Genomic DNA, 13,260 nt, shown 5'->3' on the forward strand with positions numbered 1-13,260 from the left:
TTGAGAGAATTGAGGGGTGTAAGAGGAGAGAATTGAAGGAGAAGGAGATATGGGAGGATTTGAAAATGATTAAAGATAAAAATAGTAAGAAATGATGAGTTAAAAAAAAATTTCATAAGATTAGGATATTTTTTTTTAAAATATATATAAAATAGATATAAAAAAATAGATAATAAAATAAAATATTTTTTATGAAAAAATTGCATCCGACCTATTGTACGGATTACAAGCTAGTTTTCAATTTTAACGGACGCGTAACACTGGCACGTGTCCCTTCACCTTAAACCTGGATTATTAAGGCACGAACCTAGTTTCACTACTAATCTCCATTGCCATCATTTACCAGTTTTTACATGGGAATACTTGATCGGTTTTTACAGACGAGGCCCACAGCTCACCAACTATAACCTCGAGAAGCCAAAGCCAGAAACCAGAAGCCTCCCCCCTCCTTCCCATTCTCTCGTTCGGTTCTCCATTTCTTCTCTTTTCTAGAAGCGAAGATTAGTAAAACCTCTTTCCAAAACACTCCTCCCCAATATAAACTCCAGGCCTCCCCGACGAGGCACCCTCAGCCACCAATCCCCACGAATCCCACAGCGAGAATCCACCCTCTCCCTCTCCGATTTCCCAATGAAGAGCCCACATATCTCCCGCGCCCGGGACTCCCCTCCGGAAACCGACCACTTCAAGTTCTTCTATGACCCCTGTTCCCCGGCAGAGATGTGCGCCGCCGATGACGTCTTCTTCCAAGGAAAGCTCCTTCCTTTTGGATCTCCGCCAGCTCCTGCACCCAAGAAAGATAAAATCTATAATCCTAGAAGCCAACCCCGCGAACAAAGGTGGCCGGAGACCGTCGATGGCTTCAACCGGCCCCGCGGGCTCTGGGGCGGCGCGAACACGCCGGAGTACCAGAGGCTGAGGAAGGCCCCGGAATCCGACGCGAAGGTCCTGCCGCCGAGATCACGGCCGAGGTGGTACCTTTGTGTGATCGGGACGGTGAGATTGCCGGCGGCGATGGAGATGAGGGACATCAGGAGCCGGCAGAGGCGGCGGAGCACCCCGGTGTCGGAGGCGGCCGAACATTCCGGGCGGTGGAGCTTCGAGGGGAGCAAGTCGTGGAAGTTGCTCCGGTCGTTAAGCTGCAAGGGGGTGGAGAGCGCCGTCGCGGCGGCGCCGCTGAGACTCGTCTCGCACGTGTGAGGGAGGTGTGCCGGGCCGGTCTTGTTTCTGCCATGGGTTGGCCATTCTCTTGGCTAGTTTTTTCATAGAATTTAAATCGCATTAGGGTCACGAGCAGTGGATGGAGGTCACGGATTTGTATCCATGGAGCCGCTTTAGTGATAGTCTATTTAGAAATTGAATTTTAGTGAAAAAAAATAAATTTAACATATCTTGATGAGTTATGCGATCTCATTAGTTTTTAATGAATATAGTTTGGAAGTTATGACCATGATGCAATGGATTCTTCATGTTACAATTTCTTGTCACATTAAAGAAATGGTGGCACACAATGGCTTGGTCAGCACTTGTTCTTTGCCTATACAGCAAGATTTCAGTTTGATCCATGCCATAGGGAAAAGGATGCAGCTTTAGTATACGTATAAAGCATGTACTCCATGAGCAAGAAAGCATACAAATTTCCATACTCTGATACCTTACCATGCTCAACAAGGGACATAATGTGGAACTGCAAAAGGAGCTGAGCTTAAAAAATTTAGGCCCCTTCGTAATAAGCTGAATTAATATTTTGTGGGTTTTTTTTATTTGAAAGTCACAATAGGGCTTAGATGTTGAATAAATGGTTAGCATCTGTATTTGTAATACATTAATTTGAGACTCCATTTTTGCTTGGATGGGTTATATGATAGAAAAGAGGCCAGATCACCACTTTGTCTTCCTCTCTTTTGATCAAGTCGGAGGCTGTGAAAGCAGCCACCTACAATTTATTATATATAGCAAGGTAATTACAAAATGCCTATGACGGCAGGCCCGGCAGGGAGAATCGCAGAACAGCTCCCAAACAACAGAAACAAAAAACACGGAGATGACTCAAGAGATTACAGGGTGGGTTCCATCTGCTGGAGACTATGTTGACCCTTTCCAAGCCAGACAACATGAGATGGTCACCTAGCGGCTGAAATCATCCTCCTCAATGCCAATTAACTCAATGAATTGTTTTCTTGGTGTGAGAGTAGGTAACGATCGTGCTGAATGAAATCAATCCAAATAACCTAACCATGAAAGGGCCAACTGTTCACAACCCTACCAAGGGGAGGAGCAACAGAAAGGAGGCAGTGAAAGCTCTTATCTGTGTAGACATCCAATAATGTAATCCGAGTGGGTGAGCTTTAACCATTCACTAAGTCTGTCAAGGTCCTCAGTTTCTGTAATAGCTTTGAGTGCTCTGGGAGTAATTTGATCCCATATAGATTTGACCAATGGGAGAACAAGCAATTCGATCCTCGCTTATTCAGGAATGCTCGAGTTTCTTTCCCTCCAACACGACCAGGTGAAAGCACCAGTCATCATCATGACCACAGGCTGAGCCGCGCTCCTGAAAAATTTCATTCTACAGTCCATGCATGATTAGTACCCCCAACCATTGACACAGCTCTCCAGATTGAAACAAAGGAGGTGGAATCTCAAAATAGGTGATCCAGTGACTCCATCGAGTTCTGGCTCAAAAGACAACCTTCCATGTTCTTTCCGACCTTACGGCCAATTATATCTCTCGTGTTTTAGCCTCTTCTTCCAGCCAAGCCGAAGGAAACATTTAATTTTAAGTGGCACAATGACGATGCAAATCTACATTTAACACCTCTTCAAATGATAAACTGGTAATGAGAGGCACAGCTGAACGATCCATTGTTCCCCAGCTTCCAAACAATGTTGTCTTCCTCTACATTCAAAATTACATTGGCCAGAAAGGTAAGTAAAGAATTGGGTTGATGGTGAATAAGTAAACAAGCTTATACCCTCACACCTTAATTGTCTTCCTCACCAAAATTCTACTCGCATAACCAGCCAACAAAATTCTCCCTTACCTCGTAAGAAAGAAATGTCAACATACATAGGCTTCCTATGGCGTGCGCCAATTCTATTGGAATGCACTCGCCAATCTCAGGAGAAAAGGGAGCCTGAAACAATTTCAGGCTAGCACTATAATAGCAGAGAGACAAAATTCAAAATTGAGACTAGCGGAGGCGGGTTTCTTAGAAAAAAATTAACAAGATAACAGCTATAAAATTGGTGATTCCTGGAGTGCTTTTTCTCAGGCTTCGCATTTCAGAAGACCTAAATGTGATCCATATTATTGCAGCACAACTTCAATTCTAACAATCAGCTTTAATCCCAAAAGCCAATATCTTACAAGCGACATGACCAAGGCATCAAGCACCAGAAAAAGAGGTCTTTCAGGTCCAAATAAAGACAAGATTAAGACATAATGATGCAAACTTCCAAAGAGGAACACCCCCAACGAATGAAGGGTTGATGAATTGCTTCTTAATTTCTGAAAACTAGAAAATTTATAGAAACGAGTCGTAGAATTATCAGCACTTCGGTACACCGCTAACAAAAAAAAAAATAAAAAATAAAATCACTTCATATGTTAATCATTTGCCATTCTACGGCCACCATAGAGCCTACACATGAAAGCACCTGACATCTAACAAAACCAACGGTGGCAACGAGAGCCTTCTTTACAAAAGAGGGAGTCAGGAAGAACAGCAATTCTCTTCCAGGGCTTAGCCGCCGAAGCCGTAGAGGGTGCGGCCCTGGCGCTTGAGGGCGTAGACGACGTCCATGGCAGTGACGGTCTTCCGGCGGGCGTGCTCCGTGTAGGTGACGGCGTCGCGGATGACGTTCTCCAGGAAGATCTTGAGCACGCCTCTCGTCTCCTCGTAGATGAGGCCGCTGATGCGCTTCACGCCGCCACGCCTCGCCAGACGCCGGATCGCGGGCTTGGTGATGCCCTGGATGTTGTCGCGAAGGACCTTCCGGTGACGCTTCGCTCCGCCCTTACCCAAACCCTTGCCTCCCTTCCCGCGTCCCGACATCTCCCCCCAGCTATCTTTGGTGTTTTGATGCGAATTGGGAAAATGGAGCTCGGATTCCATTTTATAATAGATACGCTCGCTCTCTCTCTTGGCCAGTGGATGCGATGGCGATCCGCGAGACGCGTTTGCTTGTTTTCTGGCCGTCAGATTAACGTATCTCGAGTCTCGTTAGCTTTGGCTTGAAAGAGAGAGAAAGGACGGATTCGGGGCGCAGGGAGAAATGGGTCGGTGTGGGTAAAGTTATTAAATCCGGTCCAGATTTTGGCCCGGACAAAACGCTGAATTAATGGATAAGCAGTCCAACCATCGAATCAATAATTGAACCAACGGATCAATATATAAAATATAAAATATAAAAATTAATAATTTATTTATATTTAAAAATATAATAATAATTTTGATAATATAGGTTGTAATACTGCATGTTTCAAAATATAAATGAAACACAACTATAATCTTGTTTGAGAAGAAGCTTAGTCCTTTCGAAAGCTTTGTGTCATTCCTCTTCAGGGAAAGACAAGAAGCTAAGAAAACAGGTAATGAAGCAATGGCATATGTGTACAAGATATTAATGAACTCGCTCTATGGTAGATTTACTATAAATCCAAAAAGTACTATAACAGAGATATGTGATAGGAAAATACAAATAATTAGATTAAAATATTTATGAATATAAAGATTTAATGATATAAAGTTATAAATTTATAATAATTATTTAATTAATAGTTTAAATTTATTTGATATTCCTATCGCATAATTCATGGTACTTCATGCATTATATCCATAATAATATAAATCATAAGAAAATTTTATCGGATAACAAGCCATAAATTTACAAATTTTAGCAAGCATGCATTATTCAATCACGCAAACGAAGCTGGTAAAGATATATGAAAACAAACAATTCATGAATATGATAAATTTCTTTTTATTTGCAAATATAGAGAAGAAACATGAATTTAAAGAGAGCAATAATACATACCTTTAGTTGTATCCCATGCGGCTGCTCTAACGAAGATTTTTCCACGACACAAAAAAACTAAGGTCATCTTCTATTTATCAAAAACCCTCCAGTAGCATTTGAGTGGGCCAACATGTGAACCCAACCAACTGCTAACTTTATATCCAGAAATACCAAAATTTGATACAAGCTTAAACATATAATTCAACTTTAAAACATAACCATCCATGTCTACTAGCAAGATGAAAAATTTTAACAAACAAGTACACAATAATATACGATATTTTACTTCAATATCTTTTTTAAAAAAAATTACAAGTGATAAATAAGTATACAATATAAAAATTCAAGTTAATGGACTGAAATTTATGTCAATATTTGCAAAAACATCTTTTTGACTTGCAATATTTTCATCTCCTCCATCTTCTCTCCTATTGACATCATTTTCATCATTTTCACCATCATCACCATCCAAATCTTCTAAGTTCAATATATCTATAAAGTCATAAATTTGATAAAAAATTAAAAAAAAAATCATATCTCATGAAATTGTAATAATATTTTATTCACAAACTACACAATAAAATAATTCGCTCACCATTATTATCATTTTCTTGAATAGAACATGATGCTAATTCATGGTAAAAAGTTTTTAATTCCTCATTAGTTAACTTTGATGGTTCATCGATTAATACCCACGTATCATTATCATAGGATCATAGTTGCGGACCCTTGAAATAAAATCTATATTTAATATTTGTTAGTTTGAAAATTAAATAACAAGAAATAAATAAAAAAAATTGGATATCATTTATAATAAAATTATCTTTGTTGTAATCTCAAATTGTAGTGCACAAATACTAGATCATTGAGCCTTTGGTGTTCTAACCTATTTCTCTTTTTAGAATGAATATGTTCAAAGATGCTCCAATTTTTCTCGCACCCAGATGCACTACCAGTTTGGCTTAAAACACGAATAGCTAACTTTTACAAATTAGGTGCACAACTTCCATATATGACCCACCATTCATCTGGATACAAAATATTGTATTTGTTAAAATAGAATGCAATTGAAAACTTTATATCAATGAAAGCATAAGGACATAACTAAGGAACAAGCTTACCTGGAGTCAAGCGACTTTGATCATTTATAGCCGATGAGCATCCAAAGTCATCCTCTGCATTTCTAAATAACCTTATCTCATTAGTTAAGTTATCCTGTAATATTGGATTACCAAATGAATACCTCTCTATGATATCTAAGAGTCCAGAAATACTATCAGGATGTTTATCCATAAGTTCTGAGTTATATTAAAAATAAAGATTCAACCAAAATCCAACTATATGAAGATTTTGATGTAATTGCAAATCTCATCGAGAATCAATTATCCTCAAATAAGGTTCAAGTACAGCCTTTCTCCTTCAAAATTTTTTGATCATTTCATCTCTAGCTTGATGCATAGTATGATACAAGTAGCCCATTAAAGGTCTATCATCACTATCAACAATCCTCAAAACTCAGATTAAAGGCTCTGTTAGTTTAACAATGGTTGCACATTCATTCCAAAAAAGAGAATTAAGCACATCATCGACAAGTTTTTTTTCCTTTACTATCTTTAGCATAAGCTGAAGTTGTCCACTCTCTAAAAGTCACCATTGCTCTTAATGCATCTTTGTGGCCCAAAATGCTTAGTAAAGTAATAAAATTAGTAGCTTGTTTTCTTCCATGTGGCACGAAAGCTTTCAATATAACTTTTCACCTCATCAACATTCTTGACGAACAGAATGAAAATTTGAAGCATTGTAATCAGGCCCCATACTATGACATCTATCATGCACTGATAATACTTAGAGTTGACGGTATTAAATGACATACATGCATCTATCATCCATTTTGCCACTGCAAGATCACACCTTTCAACTGCTTCTTTGTTTTGCAATAAGCTTTTTATAGTTGGTTGAGCACCAAGAGTTGCTCTTAGCATGAAATAATTTTCAAATGTTCCTAATTATTTTTTTTTCACCTTCTATATTTTTACTTTTTGCATTACCTGTAGACTTGTTTGATGAGTGAGAAATTTCTTGTATATCATCATCTTCATTCAATTGCCTATAATATACTTATTCCTTATGTTCCTTATGCCTTGCACTAAAGGAATTGTAATCTTCATCCATTTTTTTACTCTTTTCTTCTTCTTATCAGTAGCTTGAATATTTTGTATCATTTGATGGCGAATATTTGCCGGCACCTTGCAGTATGGTTCTACTTCTCCTTTTACTCCTGTAAGATATTGGTTGAAGTGATTGATCCCACCACCAGCAAATGCCTTTCTACAATACAAACATGCCAACTTCATCTTTTTGGTATTACCACTAAGTTCTGGAGCTTCTCTACAATGATTCTATGTAGAATCACTTTTACCTCTAACTCCAGAAGATGAAGTATTACTTGAATCACCGATGGATGGCATACTCCTCTTAATAGAGGCCATTTTGATAATCTATAAAAAAATTTAAATTAAGCTATAATTTATTATTTATAAGTAGAAGATAAAATAATAGTATCAAAATATCAACAATTTCTCCCACTCCTATCAAAATTTTTTTTTTTCCATGATCCCGCGGAGTGGGACTCACGGTCACGGACTCACAGGTCATGGGCAGCAGTCCACTACTTCACTGTGATACAGCACTGTAGCAATCATTAAATTTTTTTTTTCTTATGCCATCCATAGCTCCCAACTCCCAGTCCCACTAATGCCTCGATAGAAGAGAAGGCGGAGGGGGGAGGGGGCCGAGCAGAGGTGGAGGAGGTGGAGGGAGGGGATCCCATACAGAGGAGGAGGAGGCGGAGGGGGGAGGGAGCCGAGCAGAGGAGGTGGAGAGAGGATGTCCCGGACGGCAGAGAGGGAGGCGAAGGAGGTCGAGTGAAGGAGGAGAAGGCGGAGGGAGGATGTCTCGGATGGCGGAGGAGGAGGAGGAGGTGGAGGGGGGAGGGGGTTGAGTGAAAGAGGAGAAGGAGGCAGAGGGAGGTCTCGGACGGTAGAGAAGGAGGCAGAGGGAGGAGGTCGCGGATGGAGGAGGAGGAGGCGGAGGGGCCAATCTTGAGCCTATCACCAGAGATTTGAATAAAAAAAGGGTTAGCGTCGCTGTTACTCACCGTTGGCTCCGGTCGTCCTCGTCGGCTTGTTCGTAGTCCCCGCCACTGTCATTTACTCGGTCCTTGTCTTTCGCTGCCGCCGCTGCCCACTTGGTCACCAAAGAAGGGGAAGACACCGATAGGGTTTGAAGTTTGAAGTTGGAACTGTAAACTTAAAAAGTCAGGATTGGGAAGTCGAAGCCCAAGGGACGAAGATGAACAATAACTTAAACAGTTTTCAGCTCAATCGGGTTTCTTCGGGTCAGGTGGTTCGCGGTCTAATCGATCGGTTCGCATGGATTTAACTGAATTTTAAACACAGTTGGTTTAATTAGGTAATCGGCCCGGTCCCATGGTCAGGCCATCGAGTTTTTGGTTTGACCGATCGGATCGAATGGGGTTTAATAATTATGGGTGTGGGGGCGGGAATCCTTCAATGTGGCCGTGCCCAAAATTTTTGAATGGACCCACAAGCTGGGTTAGAGCATTAATCAGGAAGAAAGCTCCTTTAGTTCCTTTAGTTGTCCGTTTGGTACAAAGAATGGATGAAGAAAGATGGATGGAGAAAAAAAATAAATGAATTATCTATCTACGTTCTCATATATTTGATAAAATATAAAAAGATGGATAAAAATAATTTTTTTTATTTAGTATAGAAGAAATGAAAGAAAGAATAGATGATATTTATATAATATTTTTACTAAACTATCTTTGAATAAAAATATTATTATTATTAATTTATAATATTTATTTATATTAAAGAAGTAAATAATATATAAACTTATAATCTTTATTATCTATAATTATATAAATATTTAATTTAATACATAATTTTATAAATTAATTATTAATAAATTAATTATATAAATAATAGTTAATTTATAATTAAGTTTAAATAGTTAATTAATATTATATAAATAATTAATTAAAATAGTAAATATAAATAAAAAAATTTAAGATAATCTAATTATTTAATTATAATTATAAAAATTATATACTAAAATTAAAATTATGACTAATAAAATTTAATAGTATATATAAAAATATATATAAATAATATAAATAAAAAAGTGAAGAAATATTATATTTTTATCAAAAAAATTAATGAGGAATAATCTTATCAATGCAAAAGTTCATTCTTCATTGCTCCATCTATCCTTCATCCTTTCAATTTAGGAGGATTGGGAGGATACAAATTGATGGGCCAGAATGGATAAGTAATCTCTCCTTTTTCATCCATTCTTTTTATAACTTTTTAAACTAAATAGTGAATGGAGACCATCCTTCTATTTCCATCCATCCATCCTCCTATTCCCATCCATCCATCCTTCTATGACCCTAATCAAACATTGGACGAATATGATTCTTTGGTTCTACCTGCAACCAGCTTTCACCTACATAGTTGGTTGGAACAATCATAATTTCGATCGAGAATAGCTCTTGGGCTAAACAAAAATCATATGGGGTGGGCACTATAAAATATCATATGGGACGGACTTCATAATGTGCCACATTTCTTTTAATACTAATTTTAAAGAATAAATTTAAAAATTAAAAACTTTTTTACTGATGGAACTATTAGTCTTGTGATTAAAGCATTCTTTTTCTTTCTCGTTTTCAGCATATAGCGATACATACTATATGATCATATGATACATACTAAATATATAATCAGATGATATATACCGTAAGTTTTTTTGATACACACCCAACAACGATCTAATACATACTTAAACTAAATTGATACATAATTTACTGAACTTAGTATTTATTAGTATACAATATATGACTAGTTGATGCACACCCAGCAAAGTATTTATTCAACATCCCAATACATATCTCCAGATAAAATGATACATAGTTTTCAAAAATATAGCATTCATTAGTACCTAGCTTATGAGCAAATGATACACACTAGATGATTTATTGATATATACTATAAGCTTTTTTGATACATATCTAGTAACGATCCAATACACACCTCGAGGTCCTTTCTTTTCTTTCAAATTTTTTTCCTTTTCTAAGATCTTTGCATCTAAAAGTTTACGAAAGCTATGTATTATTTTATCTAGAGATGTATATTGAAACGTCGGATAAATATTTTACTAGGTATGTATCAAATAACAATATACCATATATTAATAAATATTAAGTTTGCTAAACTATATACTAATTTATCTGTAGGTGTATATTGGATCATTGTCGGGTGTGTATTAAAAAAGCTTACAGTATATATCAATAAGTTGTCTAGTATGTATCATTTGTTTATGTACTATGTACTAATGAATACTATATTTTGAAAATTATGTATTACTTTATCTAGAGGTATGTATTGGAATGCTAGATGAATATTTTGCTAGATATATATCAATTAGTCATATACTCTGTATTGGTAAAATTAAATTCGATAAACTATGTATCAATTTAGCTATAGGTGTGTATTAAATCATTGTTATGTGTATATTTAAAAATCTTGCAGCATATATCATCTATAGGGGTGCAAATGGATCGAGTCGGACTAAATCATGAGTGACCCCAATCTGACTCAATTTTTTAATCAGATCTAAATATTGAACCCAAATCTAACCGAACAGAAGATCGGGTCGGATCGGATAGGATCCATGATCAAATTTTTTGATCCAATAGATCATTTGGATCGGATCGAATCGGATCCATGTAAAATCCAGCCCCCTCCGAATCTATGAAATATAGATCCGATTCGGATCTGAGTTATAAATAATAAGATCAATAAGTAGAAGATCTATAAACACACTTTATTTGCATTATAAATTTTGATCTTGATATATGAGACTATTAGAGCCTCCATATCCCACACTCTTCACTTAAGAATTCAAAAAGTCTAATCATATTTTTCTCACATTGCCTCTGACTTGGTTATCTAAATTCAAAATATTTTAATAAAATTTTAAAAGATAAAAAGTTAAAAATCAATAGAATATCTTTTCAAGAGCAACAAATATTAAAGCAAGCTGGATTAAAATTAACATTTATATAATATAAAAATAATAAGAGATAAAAGATGGGTTCAGATCGGGTCGGATTGGATCAGATCATTTATCTTAAGATCAAAATCAATCAAAAAATCTTCACAGATCGGATTGGATCAAAATTTAGTAAATCCTGACTCAATCCAAAAAATAGAACGGATTCAATTTTAAAATCCAATCCACATCTACAGGTCCTTTAAAACGGTTTGGATTGGATCTATGCGAGTCGGATCAGATTGGATTATAGGTCAACCCAATCCATCTATAATCTTAATCATCTGGCTATAAATTTAATATATATGATATGAGTATATAATATGTATCGCTATGTGCTAAAAACGATGAAGAAAGAGAATGTTTTAACCACATAACTAATAATTTTATTAATAATTTTTTTTAATTTTTTAATTTATTTTTTAAAATTAATATTAAGAGAAATATTGCATAATGAAGGCCGCCCCATATGACATTTTATAGTGCCGGCCCATGTGATTTTTGTTCTCTTGGGCCAGTGGAGAGATGCAATAACATTTATTGTAGTGGTTAATAATGGTGTCGGTGGGTATCCATTAAACCTTGATCTGAAGTTTCTGAGGAGCTTCAATTCTGAAAATTCTGTTAATTTTTTTTTAACTCACATAAATTTAGATTACATCTTTTGTAAGTTGAGATTTTAAGCTAACTTCTTCCACTTGGTTAGAGCTTGGCAGAAGGGGTAAAATAATTTCCTGTCCTGCACTAGAGTCCCTGGAAGCAAGCTATAGAACAAGCTCCTTTTCTGGTTGGTCAAAAGACATGTACAACAAAATTATTTACAAACCAATCTGAAGAACCCTCACCCTCAACGAGTTTGATTTCCCATAGCTTCTGTGGCAGATTCTGTTTTCTTTATTTCTTTTTTTTTTTTTTTTTTCAAGGAATTTCTGTGGCAGAATCAGTTCTGGAAATTTGTAGATAAGATATACCCATAGTAAAACGAAACATCAATGGACGACATGATGTTTTGCTCGAATTTACAGAACAAAACAGCTTGCAGACCTAAGACTTTAACATGAAGGGAATAAGCAAGGCACAGGTAGTGAAAAAAAATGCCCAGGTTCATGCTTTACATAGGACCAGAAAAAATATATTCAGTAGAATGAAGAATATAAGAAACTTGTACATAAAAAAGGCAGTGTTGAATGAGTTTTGCTTTTTGGTGGGAAGTGGGGGGCAACGGGAAGAATAGTGATTAAACACCGGTATTCGTATTAGTCTACATGCCAAGTGGCCAAGTGGGAGCATATGCTTATGATGATATTGGATCGATCCCAACATTGTTCTCTTTATGATGGGATAAAATAAATTTCAGAATGATGCTAGAACTGAAATTTCAATTATAGCATGTTTTAGAATATCAAAGAACTCCAAGTTAATAATCTGCAGAGCACAGAACTCCATGTTCCATGAGACATTATTGAAACACATAATTGCACAATGTCTTACGGCTTTATAGGATGAGAAGAATAAGGACCAGACAAAATTCTAACTGGCACAGTCTTGTTACTTCATAGCATACGGAGATGAAGGCTTGGGGTAATTCATATGCTGTCACACATGCACCAGTTCAGTTTAGTAGCATCCAGCAATAGAGAAGCGATAGGGCTTCAAAAATTAAATAGAAAATCTGAAAATAACCTCAATCTAAATTTTGGGAAAGCAACAACCTAAATCTTACTGGTTAGGCTCGAGATTGGAAATGGCTTGCTCTACTTGATCCTCAAATCTTCTGAAAAGGAACCAATACCATGTCTATCAAGTATACCAGTAGTTCCAGATGCAAGTAAAATAAAGTGGACCACGAGGGGACAGCTGGGATGACGAGAACTAATATATCAAATGAATGGAACTTTGTTGTACCATTTAGATTCTTAAGCAGGCTACAAGTTAATTAGAGGATTTCAATAGCTGGCTTTCTAAAATGTACATGTTTCGTTTTTACCACTTATGTACCAGCTCTTCAAAATTATGTTCCTTGAATTCATTAGATCAGTTAGCATCAGATGCATTTGCTGATAAGGAATTCTAGAAAGGTATAAAAAGAAAACATGGAAA

The 13,260-nt window shown here is 36.6% G+C and overlaps 2 protein-coding genes across 2 annotated transcripts; one reads left to right on the forward strand and one right to left on the reverse strand.

Moving 5' to 3' along the window:
- Positions 1 to 421: 421 nt before the first annotated feature.
- Positions 422 to 1,444, forward strand: LOC105050373 (uncharacterized). Its single transcript, XM_010930357.4, has one exon. It carries the CDS (start codon positions 631 to 633, stop codon positions 1,198 to 1,200), a length of 570 nt encoding a protein of 189 aa, XP_010928659.1. The 5' UTR covers positions 422 to 630; the 3' UTR covers positions 1,201 to 1,444.
- Positions 1,445 to 3,464: 2,020 nt separating this feature from the next.
- On the reverse strand, positions 3,465 to 4,093 carry LOC140851144 (histone H4). The gene has a single exon (XM_073242707.1). The coding sequence runs from the start codon at positions 4,056 to 4,058 to the stop codon at positions 3,747 to 3,749; it is 312 nt and encodes a 103-aa protein (XP_073098808.1). The 5' UTR covers positions 4,059 to 4,093; the 3' UTR covers positions 3,465 to 3,746.
- Positions 4,094 to 13,260: the final 9,167 nt, after the last annotated feature.

Source organism: Elaeis guineensis, chromosome 8 (genome assembly GCF_000442705.2).
Source record: "Elaeis guineensis isolate ETL-2024a chromosome 8, EG11, whole genome shotgun sequence".
NCBI classification, from domain to species: domain Eukaryota; kingdom Viridiplantae; phylum Streptophyta; class Magnoliopsida; order Arecales; family Arecaceae; genus Elaeis; species Elaeis guineensis.

Coding starts and splice junctions, on each gene's coding strand:
- LOC105050373 (XM_010930357.4), top strand. CDS start 631: ATGAAGAGCCCACATATCTCCCGCGCCCGGGACTCCCCTCCGGAAACC.
- LOC140851144 (XM_073242707.1), bottom strand. CDS start 4,058: ATGTCGGGACGCGGGAAGGGAGGCAAGGGTTTGGGTAAGGGCGGAGCG.